Source organism: Equus quagga, chromosome 15, assembly GCF_021613505.1.
Source record: "Equus quagga isolate Etosha38 chromosome 15, UCLA_HA_Equagga_1.0, whole genome shotgun sequence".
In the NCBI taxonomy this organism is placed as follows: Eukaryota; Metazoa; Chordata; class Mammalia; order Perissodactyla; family Equidae; genus Equus; species Equus quagga.
Genome location: NC_060281.1, coordinates 88,727,594 through 88,748,397, shown reverse-complemented (window position 1 = coordinate 88,748,397; position 20,804 = coordinate 88,727,594). Strand labels below are relative to the sequence as shown.

The 20,804-nt window shown below is 45.9% G+C and overlaps 1 pseudogene and 1 gene segment (V, D, J or C); both read left to right on the top strand.

Annotated features, from left to right (window-relative positions):
- The first annotated feature begins 5,928 nt into the window (after nt 1-5,928).
- LOC124227169 (immunoglobulin lambda variable 3-19-like) lies at nt 5,929-6,511 on the top strand. The segment is given in 2 exon segments: nt 5,929-5,974; nt 6,123-6,511. Coding segments are annotated over 2 exon segments (435 nt in total).
- Nucleotides 6,512-18,512: 12,001 nt separating this feature from the next.
- LOC124227168 (immunoglobulin lambda variable 3-19-like) lies at nt 18,513-19,023 on the top strand (annotated as a pseudogene).
- The last annotated feature ends 1,781 nt before the right edge of the window (nt 19,024-20,804 follow it).

Here is a 20,804-nt window from a genome sequence, read left to right as displayed (position 1 = left end):
TGTCCCTGCAGTATGAACTCACAGCCATCAGGGGGCGAAGGAGGGTCCCATGACCAAGAGCCACACAGGGAGGAATGGCTGCTCCATTTTCTACCCAAACTAGGAGTATTGAGGCCACCTAGAAGTGAGGGAATTTTTATAACATGTGTCCATACAACTTCCGTTCTTAGAAACAATATATTAACATATAACTACAATATTAAAGATGAATCTGAGCCATCAGCACACATTTTCATTAGTCAGTGTAATGAAGGACAACAGTCCGTGTGAATTTTTATAAATCTTGCTGAAAGCTTCCCTTTGAGTGGGAAGGCCATTTCCACAAATCTCACGACAAGTCAGTAAGCTATATTTTGTGCATAGATCTAGAAAGGAAGGAGGATTTTAAAACATAATTTATTGAACTTGCATAACTCTTTGTGGGTTCTCCACAAAGAGATACATTTGCCTAATTCACAAGCACAGATCATTTTTATGAAGGTCAGTTCTCCCACGATGGTACTAACAAGTTCTGTCCCATGTTGGAATGTGACCCAGAAGCAAAGGTGTCAGAACCGGCCTGCAGGCCCCATAGGGCAGACTCTGAGGTGAGAACAGTGTGAAGTGGAGGCATCGAATTGGGAGGGTGGAGAGGAGCTGTTTGTAACACACTCAGTGGAAACAGTAGTGCACGTGTCTGAGGCACGTGGCCCTTATCTCATCTTTGATGATCTCTTCAGACCAAACTGAGGAGTGAGCACATGGGGTCTTCTGTCTGTGCTGAGGTATCAGCATAGTGTTTCACACATTATTTCAGTGAAAACATCTCTAGCATTTTGCAAGTGAATTAGCGTCATCACATCCTCAGCAGTGCGAGGTTGTAAAACAAATACATTTGTTCAAGAAAGAAGGTAAAATATGCATCTTGCAAATCATGTTTATAAAAATTAAAAGGTTTCTGTTCCTACTTTGAGAGTTGTGAACCTCAATGGTCTTGACCATGTTAGAAACAGAATCCTTATCCTAACTTGTCAGGAGAACAGCCTGATAGGAGGAGCCAAACCAGGCATCTGATACCCACAATGTCCTGCTGACACTTGCTACTGTGTTGCTTGTGATGGAGGGAGCAAAGGGAGTGTCCCCACCTTGGTCCACAGACAGATCATGTTTCATTGGGAAACACAGATTTCAACACCATGAAGGTCTGAGGGCTCTTCAGAACAGACTCAGAGAGGAGGGAGCACCTGAATACAGAGGACAGGGTGGTGACAGGAGGGCCCAGGAGGGTTGGTATGAAGAGGAGGAGGATATGGGGCATAGTTAGCAGCAGGGGAAGGAGGGCCTGACAGGTCAGGCTCTGAGGTCAGTCCCCTGGATTGGAATCTTGACTCATTCATCACTGCCTGGGGACTTTGGGGAAATCATTTAACTTTACAATGATGGCACCCTCCTCATCAGACTGGAGGGAAGTTTGACGTTCAGTAGAGGGCTGCTGGTGGGTTATTGTGATGTCTGGTTGGGAGGGTGCAGGTAAGAACTCACCAAAGTTCTGGCATCTATTGAGGGCCCAGAAGTGTTGAAGTATCAATACATGTAAGAGGACATCATCCTGGCAGCAGCAGGGGGCTCTGTGGGTCTTGCTTTGTGGAACCTAATCCATCCAGTTCCCCTGGCTGTGCTCAAGTGCAAAGGGCATGATTTTTGTTTCCTTTGCCGACACTTTTATGTGTAGAATGAAGTCTCCACTGTGAAATCCACACCTGGCACTTCTTCTGACCTCAGGAAATTACCAACAGGATGTCCTTAGGCCCAGGGCTCAGACAAGAACACACATAGAGAGAATGGAGAAGAGATAAGCATTCAATGTTCCTCCCTCTTGAGCTGCAAGAATAGAGGTTAAGTGAAGAGCTGGGAGAGGCCAGTCCAGCTGAGCAGCCTCAGGGCTGAGCTCTTGCAGTCCTTGCACTATGTACTGGGTTCCCTTCTATCATCTGCCACTCATTTTCTCCACAAGTCAGAGCATCCCAGGGCAATCAGGTGTCTCTGTCTCTAACATTTCCCTGCAAGCACAGTCCCCAGGGACATCTGTCCAGTCTTGGGGCATTCAGCATCATTTTGGTATTCTCTGTTTCCAGGTCTCTGTTCTCTGTCTGCGCTCACCCTGCCCCCATCTACATCTGTCTCCCTAGGAGCCTCAGCCAAGCTCACCTGCACCCTGAGCAGTGAGCACAGCACCTACTCCATCCACTGTATCTGCAGAGACCAGGGAAGACCCCTGAGTATATGATGAAGGTTAACATTGATGGAAGCCACAGCAAGGGGGACCAGATCCCTGGCTGCTTCCTAGGCTCCACTTCTGGTGCTGACTGCTATTTAATCACCTCCAAAATCCAATTTGGAGATCTTGTGAGAGCCACACAATTAGTGGACAGAATGAGTGAGAAACAGTGGCAAAGAGAAAGGGGAAGAGAAGCTGAAACCTCCCTCCTCCCTGTCCCTTCCTCTCCTGGGGACTCAGGGTGAGCTGCTCCTTGTCCCTCTATAGGACCCTGAGACCTTTGATTCTTCTCCTTGCAAACCCCATCATTCTGCACATCCTCTCCATGACAACACTAAGAAGGGACCGATGCAGGTCAAAATTCAGGTCATTGTCAACTGGAGATCTATTTTCTTCAGCAGATGCCTGTGGGGACATGACTGAGAGAGACTAAACCAGCCCAGGCAGAAAATGACTCTGAGGGAGTGACCAGACAGAGATGACTGTGTCAAAAAGAACCCTAGGTCTCTGTGCTCCCAAGATGGGGCTCTGCTTTGGGAAGAGAGATGGATCTCAGGGGTCCAGGGGTGACCATGAAAGTCATCTGCAGATGTCAGCCCTGAACCCGGGTGCACCGTGGTGTACAGCAGGACTCCTGTTAGGATTGAGGGCTCTGCCAGATGCACCTCTCTCTCAGGGGTGGCAGGACAGGGAAACATGAACCCCATGGTGGGTGCTGAGCTGGGGACCAGAAGGAACGCACCTTGCATGTTAGGAGGTCTGTGGCAGGACCTACGTAGAAGGTGACTTGAACTTCTCCAGCGGTGGCAGATTATCAAGTTGTGGTGCCAAGAAGGGCTAGACATTTTGCCCACTGGACTTTTCCAGGGACAGAGGAGGATCGTGCCCACAGAGATAGAAGCAAGATGTGAGGGATACAAGACACTGAGGTGGAAAATATGTTAACTCCCTGAGTCTCAGCCCTGTGAGTGATCCACCTCAAATGCATTTGGGAGGGGGCTGCTTTCCTGGATATGTGGATTTCTTCCATAGCTTTTCTAGTATCTGAGAAACAATCATCTCTCATACACACCATATCTTTGTGTCAACATGGAACAGCCATGTTGAATAGGTAACTCTGGTCCCTGGGCACAGACCTGAGCAAGGTCAGGTGGGATTTCAGGGCTGGACCCCAGAAGGTCAGACTAGGATACCAAGTCGGAACTCTGAGATGCAACTTCTAGGAGCTGCCTATGGCCTGGGTGACTCTCAAGGCTGCTGGAGGAGAGGAGATGGCTGGTCTCCCCGGAAGGGAGTGGACAGGATGCAGGATGAGCAGGGAGAGCTGGATCTCAGGGCTCAGTCCTACAGTGACATGTGTCAGCCTCTGGTTGGCTGAGTCACCAGGGTCACAGAGCCAACTCCCATCCTCTATACTCCACTAAAGGGTTGATCTATACTAAGGACTTGCACTGCCTTTGTCCCCAACAAGGTCTCCCATGGGTCCCTCCAGTGGGGAGATTCTTCCACTGGTTACACTGTAGGAGAGGGAGTCGGGAGGACTGTGGGGAAATAGATCCAAACCCCAGTGTGGACCAAATCACATCCAGGCCCACCTGGGCCTTGTGGTGCTATCCAATTTGAAGAAGGTCAGCAGTAGCCTCTGATGGACAGACAGAAGGACAAACTGCTAGAAGTGATGACAGTGACTGGAAAAGGGAGGCAGATAAAGATCATCCCCTGACGTGTTGAGATGATGACCAAGCAGCAATGGAGCTGCCACTGCGAAGCCTTGTCAGAGAGGGATCGAGGGCCATTTGAGGTCATTTATTATGGTCAAGATGACAACCTGGTCAGGGTCTCATCAGAAGCTACTGTCAGCTCTTGCCATGTGAAAGCGACAATGAACTTGTGGAGGACAAGAGTGCCTTCCTCGGTTGTGCCACACCCATATATTTGTCCTCAGAGATGCCAGGTATTCCTGAGACTTGGAGTTACAGTTTATGTCAAAAGTACTTGTTGCTATGGCCTTAGAAGATTCTCAAGAATGGACATAATGCATTGTCATTGTCATATTTGGGGAATCTCTAAAGCTTGAGAAGCTATTGACACATAGCTCCAGAGAGACACTGAAACAGGTGTATGTACATTGATGTGGTTTTATCCACTGTATAGGTTAATATGTCCACATCACAGTCAAGATACAAAACAGTTCCATCTCCACAGGGAGCCCTCGTGTTGTCATTTTATAACAACATCCACTTCCTCGCTCCAAGGTGCCATGCACTGCCCCTAATCCTTGTTATCCATTAATTGATTCTCTGTTTCTAATATTTTGTCCTTTCGGAAATGATATATGGAAATGAAAAATAGAGTCCTGTTGTGTGTAGCCTTTTGGGATTGGCATTTTTCACTCTGCATAAGCCACTGTACATTCATCCACATCGTTGTAGGCATTGAGTTCATTCCTTTTCATCTCTGACTACTATTCCATGGCCCCTGTATACCAAAGTCTGTTTACCAATCCACCCATTGAAGGACACCTGGATTGTTCTTGCCCGAGGTATTATACCTAAGGTACGTGAACCTTTGTGCGTAGTTTCTCTGTGAACATGTTTTCATTTTCTGAAGTAAATGCCCAAGAGTACATTTGCTGGGTTCCATGGTAATCATAAGTTTACTTTTTAAAAGAATCTCTCATACCCTTTCCCAGGGTTGCTGCAGCATTTCACATTCTCGTCAGCAGACATGAGTGGTCCAGTTGCCCCACATCTTTAGCAGCAATTAGAATTGTCGCTAATTTTATTGCAGCCATTCTGAGAAGTATGTAGGGAGATGGGCTTGTGGTTTTCATGAGCATTTCTCTCATGGCTAATGAAGAACAGCCTTTCTTGCGCCCTTTGCCATCTCTGTATCCACTTCTGTGTGATGTTTGTTCTTGTTAATTGCCTATGTTAAGAATGGATTTTATTTTTACAGTTTACTTTTGAGGGTGCTTAATGGTATCTATACCATATTCCTTCATTGCATATGGGGTTTTCAAATACTTTTTCTCTGTTTCTTGTTTTTTTCATCCTCTTTAGAAAGTTCTACAAAGCAAAATATATTAAATTTAATGAGGTACAACGTATTGATCATCCTTTTACAAATCATGGTTATGGTGTCATCAAAGAATTCTTACTCACCTTAGATACCAAAAGTTTCTCCTATTTTTTTCCCTAAACCATAAAGAAGACTTGCCTGAGAGGCACATAAGTAATTTCTCTGTATCTGGTCATGATGTTTCGCGTCTCATACAACAGCATGACCAATGTCCCTACAAGCTCCCACTTCACCACTGCCCAGTCCACAAACATGGATGACCCATCACTAGAGCAGGACTGAGGGCTTCTCCTCAAGCCCAGAGGGGAAGCCCAGGGCACAGACTGAGGTGTGTGAGTATGTTCTGAGGACAGGTGTCTGTACTTTCTCACTCAACAAAAAGAGACTTCTGTGTGCTGAGGGACAGGCATTGGGAATGGGACCCACTTTAACAACCTCTTCAGGCTGAGAGGTTTTCTGATCAGGAAGAGGAAACTTAGCAAGGCCACAAAAGGAGGAAGTAGATTTGCATTTCTTCTAGAGAATAAGAGAGGCCCTGAGGCATATCCCCAGCTGTAGGCTCAGAGGCGGAACTCTGGAGAATCTCCACCATGGCCTGGACCCCTCTCTTGTTAGCCTTCCTCACTCTCTGCACAGGTGATGCTTCCCAGGGCTCAGCCCCTAAAGAGACTATGGAGCAGCCTGGCCCAGACGTTCAGCTCTGCAGAAGGGAGGATATAGGGTGTGTGCCCTCTGGGAATGAGACCCTCACCCTTACACTCACCTCTCCTCTCCTCTCTTGCAGGTCCTGTTGTCTCTTCTGCAGTGACTCAGCCATCTGCGGTGTCCGTGGCCTTGGGACAAACGGCCACCATCACCTGCCAGGGAAGCGACTTAGAAAGTTATTATGCTAGCTGGTACCAGCAGAAGCCAGGCCAGGCTCCTGTGCTGGTCATCGATGCTGATAATGACCGGCCTTCAGGGATCCCTGAAAGATTCTCTGGCTCCAGCTCAGGAGACACAGCCACCCTGACCATCAGCAGGGCCAAGGCTGAGGACGAGGCTGACTATTACTGTCTGGCAGCAGATGCTTCTGCTTCTAAAGCTCACAGTGATACAGCCTTATGGGGAAGTGAGACACAAACCTCTTCCCCATCTGTGTCACAGTCACTTCCAGGCCCAGGAGGACGGTAGACAAAGCCATGAGCTGGTACTGCCCAGGTCCCAGCTCTGAGATCCTCAGGCTGCCCTCTACTCACAGCCCTCCAAGCAGGCGCTTTAGAGGACAGATCAGGACTGGAGTTAGGGCTGGTAGGACCAGGTTGTTTCCTGGACAAGTGTGTGAATTGTGGACAGACGGCCTAGGTGGACAGGCAGAGCGAGGAGACAGATGGCCATTAGTCCTTATGTCTGGACTTCCAAATGGGTGTGACTGACCTACATATTAGTCGACCTTTCCTGGGTTAGTGACCAGAACGTCCAAGGTCAGCTCATCCTCTGAAACCTCTGACTCCTGATAGAGACTGGGCCTCTGAAGGAAGAAAAGTAAGGTAATGGACACTGTACTGTCTCCCTAGACCCCCTCCTCAGGGCTCATACACCCACAGCACCTATAGTGCTGGGAGCCCTGGATGTTCACAGCTTTGCCCTCACTGGGAAGTATCTTTATCGGCAAATAATTGCCTCCCCCAAGCTTGTGTTCCTCTCTGTGTGATTCAGGTCCCATGTCTGCCTGATGCCAAGAGCACACGGTCTTGCCTCATTTCAAGATGACCTTGCAGGGATTCCCAGTTGAGTCCTCATTGGTCAGCACATTGCAGCTCTGCCCAGTCTCGCCTCCATTCTTTATTCATGAGAGATCAACTCAAAATCCTATTGCATGCAATTCTTCATGTCACATTGTGCTTTCAGGGAACCAAAGAGAAAATAAAAGTCTAGAAGGAAGAGTATAGAGGGAAAGAGATCTGCACAGACAGAGAGAACCTGAGTTCTGCACATATTCCTAAGAGGTCTGATGAGTTAGGTATGGGTGGAAACTGCGTTAGTTTGGGAAAAGAACGAGAGACACTGGAGGAACATTCTGCACGGCTCACACTCACACAGTCATGTAGTGGTTGTTCACCAGTCAGAGGGGAAAGATCCTAGTTAAGGCATCAGGTTGACTAGTCAGGAGAACTAGCCTCAGCCGTGGGGAAAATTAGCCACAAACCAAATTCTGCTCTGCTGCCACCTAAACACTATACAAGCAAGTTGAGAATGGATGGACCTGTGTCCAGGTAACTTTACTGAATCCAAAATAAGAAAAATGACAGCACAAGAAATCCGAATATGCAGAACACAACAAGGAAACTCACAATACCTGGCATTCGATCAAATATTTCTTACATAGAATCAGGAAAATAAGAGCAATAATAGGTACAAAAACCAATTAACCTAAATTGACGCTCAAATTTATCAAATGATATAATTTATAGACAAGGAAACAAAAGCATAAACTATATTCCGTGTGTTCATGAGTACAGAGAAAAGATTGCACATGTTGGTGGTGACATATGCACATACACACAGGTGCAGGTTGATCTCCTGGCACTGCTTTAGAAGCGCTACATGGGGGGCCGTCCCCGTGGCCGATTGGTTGGGTTCACATGCTCCGCTTCGGCTGTCCAGGGTTTCCACGGTTCGGATCCTGGGGGCGGACATGGCACCGCTCATCAGGCCATGTTGGGGCGGTGTCCCACATGCCACAACTAAAATATACAACTATGTACTGGGGGGATTTGGGTAGAAAAAGCAAAGGGAAAAAAAAGAACATTGGCAACAGTTGTTAGCTCAGGTGCCAATCTGTAAAAAAAAAAAAAAAGAAGTGCTACCTGTATAATATATAAATGATCTCAAATCAATATTGTAACACCCCACCCTAAGATACTGTAAAAAGAAGAGGAGATTGAAGCAAAAGCAGGTAGAAGGAAGTAAATGATAATGGAGAAATAAAGGATAGAAATAGAAACACATTAGAGAAAATCAACAAAACCAAAAGTTGATTCTTTGAAAACATCAACGATATTGACAAATCTTTAAGTAGGCCGATCATTAATAAAAAAAAGACTAATTACTAAAGTTGAAGTGGAAAGAAGAGCCCTTACTACTGATGTTACAGAAACAAAACAAGACTTTAAGATTGTGAGGGATTAGTCCAAAAGTTGCATGCTAAAAAGTTAAATGAAACGGAAAAATTCCTAGAAAGATACAAACTACTAAAACTGAAGAAAAAATGGAAAACATGATGAAGTCTGCAACAAGGAAAGAGATTAAATAGTAATCAAAACTTACCCACAATAAAAGACCCAGGAGAAGATGGTTTCATTGGAGAATTCCATCAAATATTTAAAGAAGAATTAATACCAATTATTCACAAGCTCTCCCAAAAGATAGAAGGGGATGGAACAATTACCATCTCACTCTATTAGACCACAATTTCACTGATAGCAAAACCGAATAAATAGGTCACAAGAAAGGGAAAGTATAGGTCAATAACACTTATGGATTTAAACACAATAATCCTCTACAAATTACTAAAAACCTAACCCAGCAACATAAAAAAATATATATACCATGACAAACTGGTACATGTTGCAGGAATGCAAGATTGTTTTAACACCTGGAAATCTGTTAAAGGAATGGGTCATATTAACAGAATACAGGACAAAATTCATGATCTTTTCAAGAGTCACAGTGTTTACATGCAGCAGACATTGCTTCTGGTTGTGTTTCCAGTCCTATTACTGAATCGATCAGGTGAGACTGGAGGTGCAGAGATGGGAAGGGGGAGTTATTCCATGTAAAGAATCTGGATGTCCCATAAACAACATGAGGATATTGATGATAAATGAGAAAAGTGTGTACTTCTGTGTTTCTGAATGTTCTGGTGTCCAGATTCCACTTCCTAGATATGTGATATAGACACAGAATGAAAGCATGACTAAGATTCAGGCATTGATGAAAAGGGTCATGGGAAGGGTTTCAGTCAGAGAGAAAAACATAGAAACTAGAAGACAGAGGAGAGCATGACATGTAGAAAACAGGAAAGATTGGATCAACTGGGCTGACTGAGATCAAGGAAAAAGCAGGAACAACCTATTTCTGTCTGTACATCCCAGTGGAACATCACCTCCACACACACCACTCATGTGCTTATGAAAAAGTCTATTCTTAAACAGTTCCCCACATCACTGCAGGGTGTAGAATCTGAATCAAGCTCATTTCATTAGAGCAGGACAGTTAAGCCCCAAGAACCAGGTGGCCCAGGAAGGACTTAGGGAGACAAGCAGGAGGAAGTGAGAGTTTCCACAGTGACCTGGACCAGAGCTTCTGAGACTTCAGTGAGCACACAGTCCCCTGGGGTCTCCACAAGAAGCAGATGCAGCTGCCATAGGTCAAGGTGGGGCCCAGGCATCTGCAACTCTAACAGCCACCAGGGGAACCTGTGCTTCTGGTCCTCTGAGGACCACACTTTGAGTGGCTTCACTCCTGCTCACCTGGTACTCACAGATCAGGTGACTGTCACCACAGGAAGGCACAGTCTGTGAAGCACAGGGGACATGCTCTCCTCCCACCCAAGGTCCATGGGGTCTTGGCCCTGCACTCAGCTCTGCCACATTTCTCCCTCCCATAAAGATTGGGAGCCCAGTCTGTCCTGACTCAGCTCCCCTAGTCATCTGGGGCCCTTGGACAGAGGGTCACCATCTCCTGTGCTGAAGTGGCAACAACATTGGAGTTTACGGTCGTCAACAGCATCTGGCACAGCCCCATATGGGTGTCAACAGCTCCTGGCACAGCCCCACATGGGTGAGGATAGTGTCACGAATCAAATCTCACAGAAACCCAGACTCTAATTGTGAGTTGACCTTTCTGAGCATCCTTCAGCTGCAGTCCAGCCATGAGGCTGATTATTTTTGCTCTTTCCCTGCCAGGTGAGGGAGGGGGATAGATTCCCTTTGTTTCTTCATGATGAGGAAGTGAGACCAAACCATCCTGGGCTGGCCCTACTGCCCTCTTACCCCTGTTCTGTTGTCAGTTGGTATGTGTCACCTTCTAGCTTCAAGGATGAAGAAATGAGGTCCCTCTTCTCTCCCACCACTTGACAAAGTCCATTCTTGGGAGCATCAGCTAATTGAGGCCACTTGGGAACAAAATCTCTGTCTCTGCCTATGGTTTGTGTGCTCAGACACCACTTGATCTGCTTAGGAGAGGCAGGTATAGATGACGTCCAGTTTGGATAGTGCTTGGGGGTCACCTTCAGATCCTGCATCTAGCTATTGTTGTCCATCCCTGCCTGGGATGGGGACCTGTCTGGGTGACTTCAAATCTGTCCTCTTCCCATTACAATGGAGTGGAGAGTGGGGACAGTTGACTCTGGTCTGACTTGGCTGTTACCTGAGGAAGCAAATTTTGGGAAGGGTAGTTCCTCCAGCCTGTGCTGAGTGAGGCTTGGTGTGCAACCTGCAGCCTTGGAGCAATGAAGGAGCCATGGATCTGACTATGAATTATGCCTGGCACCTCCTCATAAATCCCTTTCTCCACCCCATGGTTTATCCTGGCTCTTTGCCCCTCATTGGTACTCCCAGGAGTCCTGAACCTTACCAGGTTGATACCCAGTTATCCTTCTTCATTCTGTATAAAAGTCCCATCATCAAGGAGGTCTAAGTGAGATGATTTTCCTGGATGTTCTCTCAGGACCCTGTATGTCCCCTTTTGCAGCTCTTAGCATGTGTTGTATCCCATATATATCTTTCTCACAGACTCAGTTTTGAGAGGGAGGGATTTTGCACCAGGGCCCCACAAGGTAGTGACTTTGAATATTTATAGTCATGGTCATACTCAAATGAGGAAATACAGAATGTTCATGTGGGACAGCACAAGGCGATGGAACCATGTGCATTACTCCCCACAGTGATCCCAGGGGAACAGTCCTGGAGATGGAGGGGTCTTAGCTTACAAGAGACACTGTGCTAGCGCGGGCCTTGAGACAGGCTCCTGGGAGGAGAATGGATGCTTTAAGGGAGGGAAGCACACGGCAGGAGGCCCCTCCCAGTGAGCTGGGATCATAGAAACAAAGAAGCTGGAAGGAGCCCAGCCCTGCTGCTGAGGCCCTGAGAACAGAGTTCTAGGGGCGATTGAGTTAGTTTGCTAGGGCAGCAGTAACAGAACACCACACACAGGGGGCTGACAATAGAGGTTTACTGTCTTGCAGATCTGTCATTAAAAGTTTGAGATCCCAGTGTCAGCAGGGTTGGATTTCTCGTAGGCTGTGGAGGAGAATCTGCTCCACGCCTCTCTTCTAGCTTCTGGTGGTTTGCTGACAATCATTGATGTTCCTTGTTTATTAATTCTGCCTCCATATTCACAGGAAATTCTCCTTTGTGTCTCCAAATTTCCTGTTTTCATAGGCATGCAAGTCAAATTAATTGGATTAGGGGTCCACTCCACTCCAGTATGATCTCATCTTTAATAGTCACATATACAGTAATCTTAATTCCAAAAAATGTTCCATTCAGAGTTCCTGGGATTAGAATTTCAATACATGAAATGAGGTTGAAGCGAAACAATTCAACCCTTAACAGTGTCTCTGCAATGGTTGGGCCCTCTTCCCCTTGCGGGGCTCTGAAGGTTGGAGGTGCACTACCAAGCTTTTGTGGATTCAGGTGGGGCATAACTGACAGCCCAGAAAGACCCACTCAGCTCCCCTAAATGACACATCTCTGTGCCTGGATGTCCAGGCTCTGTCTTTGCTCTCTGACATCACCAGAATGAGTGTATCTCAGACACATGATGACGTGGTCTCCACAGACACCTAGTCTGGCCATGAAGGGAGCTGAAGGAGGTTTCCCACCTCTGTCCACATAGAGCCCCGTGTTACACTGGGAACACAGAATCCAACACCTGATTATCTGAACGCTCCTAACCACACTCAGGGAGGAGGGAGTATGTGAATACAGAAGAGACGGCCATGACAGGAGGGCCCAGGAGGGCCCAGGAGGGCTGGGATGAGGGAGGAGGAGGATATGGGGCATGGTGAGGGGCAGGTTGGGAGGGCCTGACAGGTCAGGCTCTGAGGTCAGTCTCTTCGTTTGGAATCTTGACTCACTCATCACTGTCTGGGGGACCTTGCAGAAATCATTTAACTTTACGATGATGGCTCCCTCCTCATCAAAATGGAGGAAAGGCTGACCTTAAGCAGAGAGCTCCTGGTGGGTTATGATTATTCTGGTTTAGAGGGTGCATGTAAACACTCAGCAAGGGTCTAGCATCTATTGAGGGCTCAGAAATAGTCATTCTGTTGAACCTGCTGTAAATGTAGGATGAAAATCAGTCCGTGGGCACCATGGGGCACTGTGGGTCTTGATTTTGGGTCCCTAATAGGTCCAAGTCCCCTGGGCTGTGCTCAAGTGCAAAAGGCATGACTGATTCTTCCTTTTCATACATTTCTATTGAGTATAATCAACCCCTACTCTGAAACCCACACCTGGTCCTTCCTTTGAACTTAGGAAACTATCAGCAGGAGGTCCTCTAGGCTCAGGGCTCAGACAAGAGCTCAGACAGAGGGAATGGAGAATAGATGTGCATTCAATACTCCTTGAGCTGCCAGAAGAGAGGATAAGACCAGAGCTTGGGCAGCCTCAGGGCAGAGCTCTTGGAATCCCCCAACCATGGACTAGGTTCCCCTCAACTTTCTGCCTTTTATTTTCTCCACAGGTCAGAGTGCCCCAGGGCACTCAGGTGTCTCCCTCTTTGACATTTCTCTCTAAGCACAGTCCCCAGGGACATCTGTCCAGTCTTGGGGCATTCAGCATCATTCTGTTTCCAGGTCTCTGTGCTCTGCTTGTGCTGACCCAGCCCCCATCTGCATCTGCCTCCCTGGGAGCCTTGGCCAAGCTCACCTGCACCCTGAGCAGTGAGCACAGCACTTACTGTATTCATTGTGTCAAGAGAGACCAGAGAAGGCCCCTGGGTGTGTGACAAAGTTTAACAGTGATGGAAGCCATAGTAAGGCGGATGGAATTCCCAACCTCTCCTTGGGCTCCAGACCTGGGGGTGACTGCTACTTAACCATTTCCAACATTCAGTCTGAGGAAGAGGCTGAGTATCACTATGGTGAGATCCATACAAATGATGGACAGTACAGGTAAGCCACAGTGACACAGCCAAAGGGGAATGAGATCAAAACCTTCCTCCTGCCTTCTTCCTCATTGGGAATCAGGGTGAGTTGCTCCCTTTCCCTCTTCTTGACCCTGAGAACTTGGACTCTTCTTGTAAAGCCCATCACCTTGCACTTCTTCCCCAAGACATCGCTAGGGAAAGGCAGACACAGTTCATAACTTAGGTCATTTTGACAGCACAACATTCTGCTGCCTCCACAAGTCCTTTGGGGAAGATTCTGGGAGAGACCAGACCATACCAGGCAGGAAAATTTAGCCCTGATATAGTGGCTGGGCAGTGATGACCATGTCCACAAGAACCATCAGCCTCTGTTCACCCAGCATGGGGCTCTGCTCAGGACAAGGACACTGATCTCAGGGGCCCAAGGGTGAACATAGAAGTCATCTGCAGCTAATATTTTGACTCCAGGTGTCCCATGGTGTGTAGCAGGACTTTTTCCAGGGTTAAGGGCTCAGCAGGAAGCATTTGGCCCTCAGAGGAGACAGGACAGAGAGACATGAACCCCATGGTGGGTGCTGAGCTGGGGTCCAGTAGGGAAGTGGGGTACATGTTAGGAGGTCTGTGGCAGGACCAACATGGATCGTGGCGTGGAATTCTGCAGCTGTGGTAGATTCTCAGCTTGTAGTGCCAAGAATGACTGCACATCCTGCCAACAGAATGTTTTTAGGGCCAGGAGAATGTGCACTGGTATAGCAGTAGGGCATCACAAACAGGGGACAGTGAGGTGGAAAATATGTTGACTCCTCAAGTGTCAGCTCTGTGGGTGATCCACCAGAAACGCATTGATAGAGGTCTGGTTTCCTGGACATGTTGATTTTCTCCATAGCTTTTCTGGAATCTGAAAAACAATCATTTTTCTGACACCTCTTGTCAAAATGGAGCAGACCAACTAACCCTGGTCCATGGCACTGACCTGAGGATAGTCGAGTGGGATTTAGGGGCTGAACCCCAGAATATTAGGATGGTCCAGCCCTGTGTCTGGTCTCTGAGATGGAAAGTCCAGGAGCTGACCATGGCCTTCCTATCTCCAAAGTGAGTGGGAGGAGAACAGGTGGCTGCTCTCCTAGGAAGGGAGTGGACAGGGTGCTTGAGGAGCAGGAGAACAGATGGACATCAGGGCTCAGTCCTGAAGTGACATGTATCAGCCTCTGGTTGGCTGAGTTCCAGGGGTCACAGGGTCATCTCCCATCCTCCCCACTCCAGTAAAGTGTTGATCTCTACCAAGAGTTGGCACAGACTTTGTCCCAACAAAGACTCGCATGGGTCCCTCCAGTGGGGAGTTTCCTCCACCACTTTCATTGTAGGAAAGGGAATTAGGAGGACTGTAGGGAAATAAGTCCGAATGCCAGCATGGACCACAACACATCCATACCGACCTGGGCCTTGTGGTACCAACATCTTGGAAGAAGGTCAGCAGTAGCCTGTGATGGACGGAGGGACAAATTACTAGAAGTGACGACAGTGAATCGAAAACGGAGGCAGATAAAGATCTTCCCCTGTTGTGCTAAGATGGTGACCAAGCAGTGAGGGAGCTGCCAATACAAAGCTTTGTGAGAGAGGAAGCAAGTGCCCACTAGGGGCCATTTCTTATGGTCAAGGTTAAGACAGGGACTGAGTCTCATCAGAGGCCACTGTCAGCTCTTGTCATGTGAAAGTGACTAATGAACAATGTGAAGGATGAGTGTTCCTTCCTTGGTTGTTCCACACCCACATGCGCTTGGCCTAACAGATGCCAAGCGATCCTGAGGCAAAGAGTAAGAGTTTATATCAAAAGTTATTGTTGCTGCAGGCTCAGCAGAGTCTCAAGAATGGACCTCATGTAGTCTGATTGTCACAGTTGAGGAATCTCTGAGAACTGAGGAGCTATTGACAAACCAGCCCAAAGAGCAGCTGAAACAGGTCACAGGACCTGCACATGGAGACAAGTTGGAGCTGATGTGGCTGTGAGTGTGACAGGGGAGACCAGGGAGGTGGGCCGGAGTGAGAGTATGCTGGAGGAGGGGTCCTTCCCCTCTGGCTCTTCACGTGTCTCTCACTCTCTCTCTCTCTCTCTGTCTGTCTCTGTCTCTGGATTTCTCCTGTTTGTCACTTTCTATTTAATTCTCCCAACACATTTTTACCCTAAGCTGTTCTTTTAAGTGCACTTGTTTCTCATTGTCTTTTCCGGCCCATTTGTGGACATGTGTGTTTGTCTGTGTGGTTGATTACTTAATGGTCATAACGCCAAACTAAGGACATTGAGTCTGTCACTGTCTTAGGTGTCCTGTGTGACCATCAGAATCCTGGCCCCTCCCCTGCAGGATGGAGCCCTCATTCCCCAGAGGCTGACATGTCAGCAGCCACAGCTCCAGGACTTGCTTCTGCTGAAGAGAGCTGGCACAGCGGGCACATTGCCCTTCCTGGTGGCAGCCTGAATCAAGTGACCTGTGTGGGTGGCGGGATAGAGGCAGGGTCCTCACTCCCTTCAGTAGGATTTGGAGCATTTACCCAGCACCAGAGCTCCATAAGTTCTACTGCGTGCCTTAATGAGTTACAATTTACATACACTAAAACTCAACCTTTTTAGTGAACAATTATGTGAGTTTTAATAAAGGTGTACAGAGGTGTAAGCACTTCCACAATCACTATGTATAACAGTTTAATCATTGTCCTTCAATTCCCCAGACCTCTTGGTAGTCACACCCTCCCTCCACCCCCTGTCTCGGCAACTCCTGATCTGTTGTCTGTCCCTACAGTTGGGTCTTTGCAAAAACATCATATAGATAGAATTACAGGTAGTAGCCTTTTGACTCTGGCTCCTTTCAATCAGCATAATGCATTTGAGATGCATCTATGTTGTCATATGTTAATAGTTCATTCCATTTTTGTTGCTGATTAGAATTCCTTTGCACAGATGAACCACAGTCTGTTTATCCACTCCCTAGTGAAGTATCACTGGCTTTCATTCTAGTTTCCTCTCTCTTGAAATTTCAAATAAAACCATTATACCACTTGCTATAGGTTTTTTTGTGGACATAGGTTTTCATTTCCCTCAGGTAAATCCCTTGGAATAGAATATCTACATCATATGGTAGATATATGTTGAACTTTCTCAGAAACTGCCAAATTGTTTTCCAAGGTGGATGCTTGATTATGCATTTTCATTATCCCCAGGCCTTTATAAGACTTCCAGCTGTTCCAAGCCCTCATTATCGCTTGATTGTCAGGTTTTATTTAAACCATTATAATACATCCATAGTGGTATATCATTATGGTTTTAACTTTCCTTTTCTTAGGGGTTTGTGATGCTGAGCATCTTTTCAGGTGCTTATTTGTCATCTGTGTGTGTTGTTTGGTGAAGAGTTTTATAAAATCTTTGCCTATTTTCAAATTCATATTCCCCAGGAGACATGTACTCATGTGTGTGTGTGTGTGTGTGTGTGTGTGTGTGTATTTATATAGATGTGATTTTATTCCATGAGTAGTTTCATATGTCCGCACCACAGTCAATATACAAAACAGTTCCATCTACAGAAGTATCTCTAATGTTGTCCTTTTATAATGCCAACCTCCTTCCTCAGACACGCCCTTCACTGCCCCTAATGCCAGCAACCACTAATTGCTTCTTCATTTCTAAAATTTTGCCTTCTCTGAAATGAAGTGTAGAAATAAAAAATAAACTGCTATATTATGTTGCCTTTTGGAATTAGCATTTTGCACTCTGCATGACACCATGTACATTCATCAAAATCATTATGTGTGTTAAGAGTTTGTTCCTTTTCAATGCTGAGTAGTACTCCATGGTACTAGAGTACCAAAGTCTGTTTATCCATTCACACATTGAGGAACATCTGAATCCTTCTCATTTTGGGGCTATTATGCCTAAAGGTGCTGTGAACATTTCTGTATAGTTTCTCGATGAACATAAGTTTTTATTTTTCTGAAATAAAAGCCCAAGAGTACTATTTTGAGTTGTATGTTAACTGCAAGTCTGGTTTTCTAAGAAGCTTCCTTAATCTTTCCCAAAGTTGCTGCAGCATTTCACATTCCCATCAGCAAGCATGAGTGGTCCAGTTTGCCCACATCGTTGCAAGCAATTAGAGTTGTCACTATTCTTATTGCAGCCTTTCTGATAGGTGTGTAAGGATATCTCCTTGTGGTTTTCACATGCATTTCCCTCATGGCTAATGAGGAACATCTTTTCGTGAGCTCTTTCGCATCTCTACATCCACTCTCATGAAATGTTTGTCCTCATTCATTGTCCATTTTCTGCATTGATTTTATTTTTACTGTTTAGTTTTGGGAGTTTTTATATACTCTATACACTAGTTGTTCATTGCATACATGGTGTGCAAATATTTTCTCGCTCTTACTTTTTTCTTTCTTTGTCTTCAGAAAGTTGTGCAAAATAAAAAATATTATGTTTGCTGAGATTGAATGTAGTCATCTTCCTTTTATGAATAATGCTTCCGGTGCCATCAAGAAATCTTTCCCAGCACAAAGATTTCTCTTGTTTTTCTCCGAAAACATGAAAAAAGGATTGCCTGAGAGATATATGAGCAATTTCTCTGAGTCTCATCATGAATTCTTGCCTCTCATAAAAGAGCAAACCACTGTCCCTACAAGATCCCCCTTAAAGCACTGCCAAGCCCATCCCCATGGATGACCCATCACTAGTGAGCATGACTGAGGGGTTCTCCCCAATTCCAGAGAGGAAGCCAAGGGCACAGACTGAGGTGAGTGTGCATGTGCTGAACACAGGGGTCAGAAATTTCTCACTCATCACCTGAGAGAGATCTGCATGCTCAGGGACAGGCCTTGAGAACAGGACCCATTTTTAAAGCCTCCTTTAAGCTGAGCCCTTTTGTAATCAGCAGGGAGACACCAAACAGGCCACAAAAAGGAGAAAGTAGATTTGCATTTCTTCAGAGAATAAGAGAGGCCCTGAGGTACATCCCCAGCTGTAGGCTCAGAGACAGAGCTCTGGGGCATCTCCACCATGGCCTGGACCCCTCTCCTGCTCCCTCTCCTCACTCTCTGCACAGGTGCTGCCCCTCAGGGCTCAGCCCCCAAAGAAACCAGGGAGTAGCCTGGCCCTCACCTTCATCTCTGCAGAGGGGAGGCAATAGGGCGTGTGCCCTCTGGGAATGAGACCCTCATCCTTACACTCACCTCTGCTCTCCTCTCTTGCAGGTCCTGTGGCCTCTTCTAAGCTGACTCAGCCACCTACCATGTCTGTAGCCTTGGGACAGACGGCCAGGATCACTTGCCAGGGAGAGAGCATAAAAAGCTATTATCCTGGCTGGTACCAGCAGAAACCAGGCCAGGTTCCTGTGCTGGTCATCTATGGTAATAACAAGCCACCCTCAGGGATCCCTGACTGATTCTCTAGCTCTGACTCAGGGAACATGGCCACCCTGACCATCAGCTGGGCTCTGGCTGAGGACGAGGCTGACTATTACTGTGCGGTAGGGGACAGCAGTGGTAAAGCTCACAGTGACACAGGCTGATGTGGCAGTGAGACACAAACCCCTCCTCATCTGTGTCACACTCTTTTCTAGCCCCAGGAGGACTGTAGACAAAGCCATGAGCAGTTCTGTCCCATGTCCCCAGATCTGAGATCCCCAGGCTCCCTCTCCTCCCAGCCCTCCAAGCAGGCTCCACAGATGGTGGGTCAGCATAGCATTCAAAAACAGTTGCTATAATTATATTTCATTTATTATTGTGAGTGGATGAAAGATTGGACATACGAGGAAAAGACACAGAAGACATTCTAAAAAGACCAAATCAAACTTACAGAGATGAAAACTGTATGATATGAGATTTAACAATACATTGGATGAGATTGACAGTAGATTAGATGCTGCAAAAGAAGAAATTTCTGAACTTGATGCCATTCTAATGGAAACTATTCAAAAGGAAACACATTAAGAAAAAGACCGAAAAAATGAATAAAGCCTCACTGAGTTGTAGAACAACTTCTCACACCCTAAAAAGTGTCTAATTGGAGGAACTGAGGTAGAGAAGAATGGAGGCAGGTGGGGATAGGAAAAATATTTGAGGAAATAAGAGCCAAAAATGTTCCAAATTTGGTGAAAGCTATAAGCCAATATATCCAAGAAGCTCAACCAATTTTGAATACAGGAAACGTGAGAAACAGCACCAACACCCATCACAATGGAATTGGTACAAACCAGTGATGAAGACACACTCTTAAAAGCAGCTAGAGAGTAAAGACAGGTCACATACAAAGGGACAAGCACCACGTGAGAGCAGGTCTCTCATTAGAAGCCAGATAGGCAGAAAGACAGTAGAGTGATGTCTTTAAAATGCTAATTAAAAAAACCCTGTCAACCTTGAATTCTTTATCCAGTGAAAATATCATTCAAAGATGAAGGCAAAATAAGACTTTTTCAGACTGCAAAACCTGACAGAATTGGTCATCCACAGACACTCACTACAAGAAATAGTACAGGACACCCTTCAGACAGGATGAATGCTATACCAGATGCAAATACGAATCCACACAAAGAAATGAAAAGCATCAGATATGGTAATGACATGGATAAATATATAAACTTTTTTATTCATTAATATTTATAAAAGATGCTCAACTCTTTAAATCAAAAATGATAAGATTTTGTAATTAAAATGAATGTAAAAATAAAATATATGACAATGATATAAAAATTCTGGAGGGAGGGAAGGACATGTTATGATTTTCTTATACTACATGTGAAATCATATCTTATCACTGGAAGGGAGAATTTGATAAGTTAGAGGTGAGTACTGCAAATCCTGAAGAAAACATTAAAATACAGCCATTTTAACAAGAAAGAGTTATAATGAGTCAGACGTACTAGCCTTCTCCAGAGAACACAGAACCAATAAGATATGTGTCTGATGCATATGTATGTTTATATTTACATGTGAGTGTACACATTTATACCTATACTCACATATAACTATACATATATATGAGAGATATTATACACACACACACACACAGAAAGAGAGAGATTTACTTTAAGTAATGGCTCTTGCAATTGTTGGGCTGGCAAGTCTGAAATTTGTGGGCAGATCAGAAGCCTAGATACTGAAGTAAGAGTTGATGCTTCATCTTGAGTTCAAACAGTCTGACCGCTTAAACATGTTAAGAGGAAACAGAGAAAAAAATAAAAAGGTGCAAATCAGACTTCAAGAGATTATAATTACAATGTCTCAGATTAAAAATAGAAGGGTTGTGATTAACAGTAGATAGGATACTGCAGAAGAAGACATGAGTGAATTT